Here is a 10,966-nt window from a genome sequence, read left to right on the forward strand (position 1 = left end):
GAAACGTCACATCTGAGCTACATCTGGAAGGAGCTTGTTTAAGTCTGCGCACCACAGAGGAAACAACCCGCGGTGCCTTCACTGATCACTGGACCACAGACCTTCACACAGAGAACAATCTAAAAGATACTGGAGTTTTTAATTTTTTTTTTTTTAAACAATCTATATTTTAAACATGAGGCGCGGACTGCCACTTATTCACTTTTTAATAGCTGTTCCTCTCATCAGTGGATCACCTTTCCAACATAGCATGTCCCAGGGCAGCGGAACACGTCAGAGAAATAAGTGAGTGATCTGGATTTCTATAGTTTATGTCGTGTTTGCATTTTGCCGAAAATATATTTGCTTTGATGGCGCACTTCACTTATCCTTTTCTGCGCGTAAATAAATCTAAGCACTTGTGGAAAGGTAGTCCATGCAGTGAATATACGCAACGCAGCTTTCTGCATCAGGAGTGATTAGCCGGTGATTTTCTGCAGAAACTGGTGCGCCTACGTTGTGCACAAGAACGTGAGCTGTGCCGTCGTGGGAGGTACGGAGAGTTTCGTGCAGCCAGAGGTTCTACCGTGTCCGCTGGAGCTGCCAAACTGTGCGCAACAAGTGATGTAAGTTCCCAGAACTGGGTGGAGGGAAGACTTCTTTTGTTAGTATTTTTTAACAACTTGAAGCAATACTGTTGCCCTTATACAGTGTGGATTGATGCTCTGACAAAAAGCTGATATTAAAAAGCCTGTTTTTGGATTGGTCAGTGTGTCTGAGGTAGCTGTTATTATGTTTTTATAGTCTTGTTTAAGTTCCCATGTGTTCTAGTATATGTTCTTCTTCTTCTTCTTCTTCACAGTTGTGTTGTGTTGTCATACACATATACATAGTTTTTATTTCTTCAACGCCACACCTTGTCATATTTACAGTGTACTTATTGGGCTTAGCTGTTGTGTTTATTTTCTTGAAATCAATGGCTCTTAATAGGGACTAATATAAATGAGCTTCACTCTTAGATTCTTAAAAACGTGACTTGTAAACCAAAATGCCTGAAAATTCAGCCTTTTTGGTTTCTGTGTTGAATCTTCATGAATGGCAAACATGGAACCACACTACTCTGACTTTGCCTTTTGTTTTGATTCAGCATTCATTGAGCAACAAACACATGAGAGAGATGTAGTTAATCATGGGTTGGCAGTGCCACGTGATCCAACAGTTTCCTCATAAAAATAAGTCTTTAGCTTCTTCCAGCCAAGTGCATGATTAATTAATTGCAAATGGGACTTGTGATTATCTAGTTATAAAAGTCTCTATTGAGCATCTAATGAGCAGAAATGTTCTTTGCTATCAAAATATAAACCACACCATTGTTCACAGCATCTGTGAATTTTTGGAAAACAGAATATTTTCATGCCTCCATGTGCTTTCAGATATCAGACACACTTTAGGCCCATGTATAAGATTGCATACAAGACTGTAACAGAGCTGGAGTGGAGGTGCTGCCCGGGGTACCAGGGCCACAACTGTATGGAAGTGAAAGACATAAAGCTACTCCAAGTGGAGCGTTTGCCTCATGCTCCCTCTTCCTCTGGACATACTCCAGCCCAACAAGGTGAAAGACGTGATTATAACTAAGGAAATCTAGCATGAAAATATGTGAAACAAAATGAAACAAGTACATAACTGATGGAAAAATGTCAGAATCAAAGCATTTGTATTTCTGTTTCCCAAACCTCTCTGTTTTTCTCACTGCAGCTCCAGTAAGGCAAACAGAGGGCCAGAGGAACCATCCATGGGGAGGGGAGGGGCAGTTTGGAGGTCAGACAGGTCACAGGCTACTGGGGGGTCATGGAGAATCTCAAAGCTCACAACACCTGGAGGAGGAGGTGCAACGACTGTCCCAGATGGTCCTTGACATGCAGGCCAAAATGACAGACATGTCCTCCAATCTGAGACTGGATTTCCAAGAGGATGCCAGTAAAATGCTGGCTACGCTGCTGCACGACTTCAGACAGCCAGCCAGTGTGAGAGGTGCAGAGACCCAAACCATTCAGACGCAAGACTTTTTTTCTCTGCATGAGACAACTCAGATGGACGAGGTCATGAACAAGATCAGCCAGGTCACAGACGATCTGGAGTCAAAGACCATTACTCTGGATGACCTGCTGGGCCGTGTCAACCGCCACGACGGAAAAATTCACCTGTTAATGGAGGCTGCCCAGAAACATCTGTCCACAACCCCTCTTACTGCCCCGGCCAGTGACCCAGACCTGCGTGGCTACCTGGACGAGAAGATCCGTGCTCTGAGAGAGGAGTTAATGGAGGGTATGGAAATCAAACTGGCAGACTTGAAGAACTCATGCGATTATAAAATCCTGTCAGTCCGCGAGCAGTGTGACGGACAAGAAGCCAACTACCTCAGCCTGGCCGAGCTCATGGACTCAAAGGAGACTGACCTCCGCAACGAGATCCAGGAACTTAAATCCAAGATGGTTGATCCAGGAAAGGAAGACCCCCGGGTATCTGACTCTGTTCTGGCTCATGTGGAGAACCTTGAGATCCGTCTGAACTCATCTCAGAGGAGTGTACTGGCCCAGTGCCTCTCTGTGGAGGAGAAGCTAAAGAAAGAACGGACAGAGGCCATCAAAGACCTGAGGGAGACTCTGGAGGACAAGCTGTCCTCCATGGAAGACAGATTCACCACCCTGTTGGTAGATACAAGCGCCAACTCCCCATTTGGTGGTCAGCCAGAGAGTGTGGATGCTCTGCAGAGGGACATTAACTCTCTAAAGGGCTCCTTACAAACTCTGGAGGATCGATTTGACGTCTTGGACCAGCAGTGCTCAAAGGAGTGCAAGGGTAATTTGACTGGTGTTGTAGAAAACATTCAGCAAGACTTCCAGAGCTGCAGAGCTGCTGTAGATGCAATGGAAACTAGTCTAAAAGCCCAGAAAAATGGTCTCCAAGCCATGGAGGGGCAACTCCTTAACTACAGCACCAACATTGAGAATGTACATGGCAAGTTGAGCTATCTGAAAGGGCGCGTGGGCAGGTTGGAGTACTCGCTATCAGGTGTAGACCACCAGCAGTCTCATTCTCAGAGTCTCAACACCACAGCAGGGGCTGAGCAAGAGGCCATAGACCTTATGGATCTCCACAGGACTCAGCATCATGAGTTGAGAAACCGGCTGGACGAGCTGGGAAGGCAGGTGAAAGCCAGGACCGACAACTGCAAGGAACAAACGGAAGATGTCGGGAAGGCGATTGCCCACATGGACAGCCGCATTGTTAGTGTGGAGACTTTATGCAGCAAGCTGGACCCTATCTCCAGTAGCCTCCAAAGGATCAAAGAGGGTCTGAATAAACATGTCACTGGGTTGTGGACTTGTGTTGAGCAGCTGAATGGTACAGTCAGAGCTCATGCCCGAGATATTGGAGGACTTAGGGGAACTTGTCAGAACCTCCAGAGCCACATCTCTAATGTAGCCAGAGACCTCCAGGTGCTAACGCAAAGCAATCCTTGGAAGACAGGTAAGCCGTAGATACTGTATGGTAAACATAATTGCCATTTTGGTATTAATTTTTGAAAGAGTACATAATGCATTCTCCTTACAAATGAAATGTTAAATCCCTAAGCAATGAAAGACACTCTTGTCATTACACTGAAGGGTTTTGACCACTAGCTTATGATAGCTAATGTCACTACTGTTGCTGACTCACAGACTCTATAACTATTATCTGCTTGTGCTTGTGCTGTCACTTGTGGCCACAGTGGCCGCTCTTCAGTAAAAGTTTCATAGTTTTGCTTTGAACCACATTTCTCCAGGCTAAGTCTGATTTAGTATCCACAAACGTTTTAATTAGACGCTTGAGATCAACCAAATAGTAATATTTCCCAACCTTTTGCATCATTGCTGTGTTATTTGAGTGGCTGCAATATCGGGGGGTGTTTTCGGTGTGTGATTGAGAGGAAGTTGGATTTTCATTTAACCATGTTCTCAGTTAAAGGAGGCAGAGCTGATTGAAGACACATGCTTGATTTAATAGACCCCACTTGTGTTGAGCAATGCCTTGGCCTAAATAAATATTGCTCACTTGGCTTTTTTGTGCGTCCAAGTTTGCATTAATTTATTTGAATGTGTCCATGAACTCATGTGAAAACATCAGGTTGATCTTGTTCACCTAGTTTAATATCATGTGGATCTTTAGCTATTTGTTTATCATTAATGCTGGATGTTACTGTAAGTTGCTTTGTTACATTTTTGAGAGAATAGATTTTCAGATCAGTGCATATGTTGCATACCTCTTGTACAAGTCTGCGTATTAATGGTGTCTATGAGACCAAGCTGGACTTCTGAGTCTCTCAGTTGTAAATGTGAACTAGAAGCACGCCCATAATGTTAACGAGCTTCCTCTGGGACCGGCTAGTTTTCAGTCAGTGGTTTATGGGGCAGGTGATGCAGCACATGATCCAGTCCAGAATCTCATTGGAGGAGAGCTGGAATAAAGTAATCCTGGTTCTTGTTCTGGTTCTGGTCCAAGGCTTTTTTGAATCAAGATATGTTTTCAGTTTTGCTTCTCTGTAGCTGTGAGATGACAGTTTTCTCATTTTTGCCAATCTGTGATGACTTGGGACACGTTGCCACTCCACCCCTTGTTGTCATTTTATTTGTCATTCTGTCATTGGGAAGTTTCGCAAGCAGGCGCACAATTCTTTATGATTTCCACTCGTGCTCGATGATGTTACGGGGGCCCTTTTGACCACTGGTTCTGTAAAAACAGTGCCTCCCTGTTGGTCTTTGCCCTGCCAGCTGCCTCATCCTATTGCCTGAAGCTTATCTGAAGAGACTGGAAAATGCTGCTCGGAGGAGTCCATTGCAGAGAGATCTCTACACAGCTTATCTGTGATCCCCTCACAGGGGCCACTCACGAGCGTCTTTATTTCAGAGCCAAGAGCTCAGAGTGTTTAGATTAGGTGCTACTAGATCTCATTTTTTCTAACACCCTCTTCAGTGCTTTATTTTACTCCCGTCTCTTAAATTCCATCTGCAGTTTTTCCATGGCTGAGTTCCTTTTTTGTTGAAATAAACTGTGTGAATGCTCAAAGCTGCACCAGGGGTCCCAGGGGCCATTTGTCAGTGGGTTTACCATGATGTCATACCGGTTGTTAACCTTAAATGAGAAGGTCAGGAAAGGGACCAAGAAAGATGCAATAAGTCATTCTTGACATGATTTTGTTGCTTTCGGTGCATTCTAGTGATTTTCTCACTTTGATTTATTTCAGCTTGTTGACCCCACGTGAAAGAAAGTACATAAGCCACTGAGTTTTTTCTTGAGAAACCATTTCTTTATTCAACAGTGGGCCACATATTTTCAATAAATGTGCATTACAGCTACAGCTGCTCTAAGTTGAGAACGAACTGAGCATAAAAGTAAAATCTTGACCTTGGAAAAAGAAGTGAAATATTGCTAGTAGAGGATAAACAGGGATTTTTCACAACCTGGCAACCCAAAATGTATACTATTATTGGCTAATAACTGAGGTATAAAAAGTATTAGTAAATGATTTATCAACAATGAATAAATCCCTTATTTACAATGTATAAACCCTTTATAAAGAGTTATTAGAAAGTTACCAAAAAGTCTTAATACAATGGCAACAGCTTTTGGTCTTCACAGCACTAGCTTTTTTGGCAGCTTTCCACCACAAGACCTTGGCTGTTGTTGGAAAAACTCAATAAATAATTGATCACTAAAACAAGCCGTACACTACAAAGTGCCACTTCCTCAGTTTGTTAGTGCCCTGTTAAATGTATTTGTTTCCTAATCCCTTTCCCTTGGGATAAAGCACATCCTTCTCATTTTGTTTGGAGAGGTGGCCTCAGCTCACTTGAAACATGATTGTAGAGCCCTATTATGGGGACGTTCTGAGATAACAAAGGATGCTTTCCTGCTTCTCACAAAGCTCAGTGGTCACGCTGGTAGGTCAGTGACCTTTGAGAGATAATGCGACTTGTAGGGTGACACACTGATTAGCGGTGAAACATGATAACCCCATGAAGCAAAAACAAGATGGGACCTGACAGAAAGCCCTCTGAAGAACAATAAAGCCTGGGGCATTTGGTGGCTGGTCCTTTTTTATACCCCGTTATCCTGACTGTTGTATCCTTAAGGGTTTCCCATGCTGCTTTGGCGGAAGGATACAAATTTGTGGTCGACAGAAGATCCAGCTGCATTTGCTTACGGCTCACCTCTTTAATCATGACAAACACTCTCACATACATACATACATCCTGTGTTTGCCTCTTTTATCCTTGTGGCACTGGGTCTGAAATCAGTTTTGAATCCCTCTCATCAAAGACTACTCACTTGAGCACATACCTTCCTTTAAATGGGGAGCGACACAACTAATAAACGCAGACCAGTGAAACACATGCACATGTGCATATATGCGCAGACGTTGCCCCCTGGGCTGTTTTATGGTTACACACCGGTTCCACTTCACATGTTGTATTTAACAGTCAGACTTTTCTGGTTTCTATACTAAATTACCCTTTTCCCCGGGGTGAGGGGACAAGCTCTCTGGAGATTGAACATGTGGCCATGCCTTGGTATGCTGCTGGTATGCCTTTTATTTGCTGCAACCTTTTGGAACAGCAGAGGTGGGGCCTGTAGACGAGAGGTAACAGCAACTAAATGCCCCCAGCAAGGAGGGTTGATTTGTTGATAAACTCCACGTTCGTCTCAGCGGTGGTTGTAAGGAATGCAGCGGTACATGTGGTTCAGAGCGGATCACTGTATGATGGGAGATGGGGCAGTGGTCTGTCATTTTCTCTGTTTATGTCCATAATAACAGGCTCAGATAATCACTCACTGTTTGCCCGACCATAAACATAAGAACAATTGCATGTTTCTTTTAAAGTGAAAAGGGGAAATACAACATAAAATATGATCGCATGTTATTCCTTTGAGGTTTGTCAATATTTGTCGATGCAAACAAGTCATTTCAAAAGTCAAACACTTTTGACTTAAGACTCCATTTTGAGATGTCATAAAATTACACTGAGGGCCTGCTTCAAGTGAAATGTAGGAGGTGAAGAAAATACCAGGAGTACGCGACAGTGTCATTCAAATTAACCAAGACAAGACCTCCAGTAAATACTACTAGTGTGAAAATGAACATTTTTAGTTTTTATTGAGTGAGTCAGAGAGGTATAAATTTAATTTTAAATTCATTATACAGTTTTAGACTACAGTTTTCAATAGAGTTGTATTGGGGGTGTGGTGGGGTGGTATGACTGTTAAGAGACTTTGCTTTACCGTTAAATACAGTACCTGGGGTTACATTGGGCCATTGGTTCTCAAACTTTTTCTGTCATGACACGCTTGAAAGACCAAAAAAAAGAAAATGTTAAAGTGCACATTTAAAATAAAAGGGGAACTGCCCAAACAATTGCCACATCTCTCCCGTCGTATTGATAGTAAAGTCGAGACACATGACTGATGTAGTTGCTCAATGAGCTTCACCTGTTTGTCTTCTTTGATTGACATGCACAAGATGGATTTGAGTCTGAATACCTACTTGTGAACCTGAAGCTTGATTTCCATGCTAGCATCGGAGCACACGTGTTAGCTTCTTGTTCCTTCATGAATGTGATTCTTTTAACTTTAAATGCTTCCCACATTTTTTTCTCTTCTCGTCATGTGCCAGTATCAATGTGCAGGACTGCTTTATGGCAATAGGGCAATGTTCCTATCATTTCCATACTATTTCATCCATGCCACCCTCCACTATTTGGAGGATTTAGAGTTACACTTACTTCTTTGTATTATAAGTGTAAATATTATTTTGTCTACCTCTTGTATGTGTACACACGAGGGATAATTATTCTTTCTATTCTCTTCAATAGACTTTTTATTTATTTTATTTTTACAGCAGACCCCAGTGAGTCAGTATGGGCAATACTGGAGACACTGGAGTTGGTGCACCTGAATGGAAAGCAGCTATTGTAAATGACATAAGTTACAAACGTTTAAAATGTCAAAATGTCTCTGAGAAAGATTTATTACTGCAAAAAAATTCTTTAACCACAGTAGAAATAGGTTAAGATTGCTGTGAAGATAACTGCAGTTGGCCCAAAGGTCAAAGCTTTATGTCTCAGTCAGCCGGCAATAAGACTCCAGGCTTAAAAAGCTCCTGTCTTCTACTCATCATTCAAAGGTTTTTGACTGAGTTCATGTTTCAGAGTTTTAGGAGTGAGGTTTAAGAGTCTCTATGTAACCAGCTGGTTTGTTTACACATCTGACCTCCAAACATCTGGCCCTGGATCCGTCTCCCTCTGACCTGCAGCCTCAGATGCATAGCTTACACCATATCTGTCTTTTTCAGGTGCTCCGGTTGTTGTGGAGGACGCAGGACAGGGTTCAAGTAAGAGCCCAACGGTGCCTGGTGGTCCCCTGGACGCCTCCCTCCCACAGCCACCTGTGATGGAGACCGGAGTGGCAGGACCCCCCGGCAAGATGAGCTCGTCCAAGTTGCCCAAGGGGACAGACGGCAGCATGATGACCGTTCAGGGTTTTGCAGGAGCTCCAGGTTCGACACTCCCACACGTACATTCACTCTGCTCTGCGTGTTTCTCACCATTATTACTCCATGTGGGTCATCCTTTTGTTGTATTTCACAGCTTCCCCCCAAGTCAAATCCACTCATTCACTAAAACCCAGCACGCCACTCGTCTCAGGTAGATACTCATAACTTTTGTTTTGTGCTGCATCCCAACTGAGCCTTCAAAGAGCAGATGAAACTTTGTTTCTGATCAACAGATGTGAACATACCCCACAGACCATCACCACACAAACCTGATGTGGCTTCAGGTCAGAACTGATTCATTATAAAGGTTCCTGCCTCTGTTAATAAAATGTTTGTCAGTGGGTGATGTTTCCTTTTCTGTGTTCAGGGGAGACGGTGTCGTTCTCAGCTGGTCTGACTCTTCCACCGTTCCAGGGAGAGACTGGAATCATTCGATTCGACAAGGTGCTGGTGAACGATGGAGGACACTATGATGTTCGCACAGGTATCTTGTACTGTCACTGGCCCAAACAATGATGTGTAAACCTACATTTCACTGCAGTTTGTAATTTCAGTTTGCACTGTTGTAAATTTTATTTGATCGATTAATCTGTTATTATTTTGTCAATTAATTGATTCATTGTTCACACACAAATTGCATAAACAATTAATAGATTATCAAAATTGTTGTCAATTCATCATCTGTCAATTGAATACCTGATTGATTCATTGACTGTTGTCGCAGCACTCAATTTTTTAACTTCTACTTGGAAGACTTACTACACTGGTTCTTTGTGGACTATTTTCTCATACTAGACTATAGCTTACGACATACTCAGGCACAGCTTTGAGCTAAATGCTAACTTCAGCAATATGCTCATAATGACTATTCTGACATGCAGATGTTTAGCAGATGTAATGTTTACCATTGTCACTGCCTTAGTCTAGCATGCAATTTTTTAATAATTAGCACTATACTCAATGTAGGGCTGAACAATTAATCCAAATTTTATCAAAATCGCAATATGGCCTACTGCAATTTTCAAATCACAGGAGGTGAAAGATTCGTTATCCGCAAAATTTGTGTTAAAATACCATTTTAAACTAAATACTGTCGGGCTGCAGAGATGTCCTGTCATACGCATCCTATTCTAGAGACTTAAGAAAACATCTTTGTTTGGTACAGATCCATCCAAAAAGCACACCATAATTAATTTTTTAAATGTTTTTCAATGAAAGAAATGTAAAAATTATCATTCCTAGTATTGGACAAATTAAAATAGTGAACTGAGGATGGTGCAAAGTGAAAAGTAAAGGGATCATCAAACTGATTTAAATTCATCTTGAGTAAATAAATGTTTGTAACAAATTTCATGGCATCCATCAAATATAATTGTCAAGACATTTACTAGAAACCAAAAATGATAACCTCATGTGTGTACAAAATGCCATCAATCCATCCCATAGTTGTTAAGATATTTAAGTCTGGACCAAATTGACAGAAATAAACAGTTCATGTCAAATGTAAACATCCGTGTATGAAGCGATCTCCCTGTGCTTTCAGGTGTCTTCACGGCTCCCTCAGACGGCCGCTACCTGGTGACGGCTGTGCTCACAGCCCAGCGGGGCGAGAGGGTCGAGGCGGTCCTGTCCGTGTCCAATCGTAGCATCCAGAGGTTGGACTCCACGGGCTTCTTGTCAGGGGGGGAAGAAGCGCCACTGTCACATGACCGATGTAACTGCAGCAGCTCAACCTCACTGAGCCTGGTTCTGTCACTGAAGAGAGGTGATCGAGCAGGACTGGTCATGACCGCTGGAAAACTCGCCATCTCTTCCTCTTTTGAGATTGTGTCATCGTTCAGCGCTGTGCTCCTTTACCCCAGCCCGTCAAAACGGTAGCCCCGCTCTTTTAAAGACAGCTGACACCTTATATGAGCCGTAAGTGAAATATTTTGGTCATTAATGGGGATACACACTAATAGTGATATTATATTAAGGGTGGTGGGAAAGACGATCTCTTTCTCTCTTTACCAGGATAAAAAAAAAAAAAAAAAAAAAAGGAGAGCAACAAAAAGTGGAACAATTAGTCTCCAAATAATAAATGAGATTATTGCTTTCATGAGTACTTATGTAGTCTGTTTTACAGTATAATTATTTTATGGTTTTGATTGTAAAATCTTGTTTATGACCTGGATCTTACAAATACGTATTTTACTTGTAATCTGAGTTTCTTCCTTAATATTTAAAAACACATGGTGCCATCACTGATGTTAATGAATTGTTAATGCTAAACTTTGAATTCCAGTTGATCCAATTTATTAAAAGATATTCTGGCATTAGTTGTATTGGTCTGCATTACCCTACCACACAGCCACAGCCCGCTCTTCTCATTGGTGCTGAAACTGTCAATGTGCT

General features: G+C 42.3%; 1 protein-coding gene across 1 annotated transcript; it reads left to right on the forward strand.

The window, feature by feature from the left end:
- Positions 1-134: 134 nt before the first annotated feature.
- emilin2b (elastin microfibril interfacer 2b) lies at positions 135-10,873 on the forward strand. Its single transcript, XM_046048147.1, has 9 exons — positions 135-285; positions 480-605; positions 1,413-1,594; positions 1,738-3,513; positions 8,372-8,575; positions 8,667-8,723; positions 8,806-8,856; positions 8,940-9,056; positions 10,116-10,873. Exons 1-9 carry the CDS (start codon positions 176-178, stop codon positions 10,448-10,450), a joined length of 2,958 nt encoding a protein of 985 aa, XP_045904103.1. The 5' UTR covers positions 135-175; the 3' UTR covers positions 10,451-10,873.
- The last annotated feature ends 93 nt before the right edge of the window (positions 10,874-10,966 follow it).

This window comes from Micropterus dolomieu, linkage group LG01, assembly GCF_021292245.1.
Source record: "Micropterus dolomieu isolate WLL.071019.BEF.003 ecotype Adirondacks linkage group LG01, ASM2129224v1, whole genome shotgun sequence".
NCBI classification, from domain to species: Eukaryota; Metazoa; Chordata; class Actinopteri; order Centrarchiformes; family Centrarchidae; genus Micropterus; species Micropterus dolomieu.

What these genes read in the sequence shown, in the direction of transcription:
- emilin2b (XM_046048147.1), top strand. Translation starts at nt 176, where the DNA reads ATGAGGCGCGGACTGCCACTTATTCACTTTTTAATAGCTGTTCCTCTC. An exon ending in GGAACACGTCAGAGAAATAA is followed by an intron (nt 286 to 479) that starts GTGAGTGATCTG and finishes GATTTTCTGCAG; the next exon opens with AAACTGGTGCGCCTACGTTG. An exon ending in AACTGTGCGCAACAAGTGAT is followed by an intron (nt 606 to 1,412) that starts GTAAGTTCCCAG and finishes ATGTGCTTTCAG; the next exon opens with ATATCAGACACACTTTAGGC.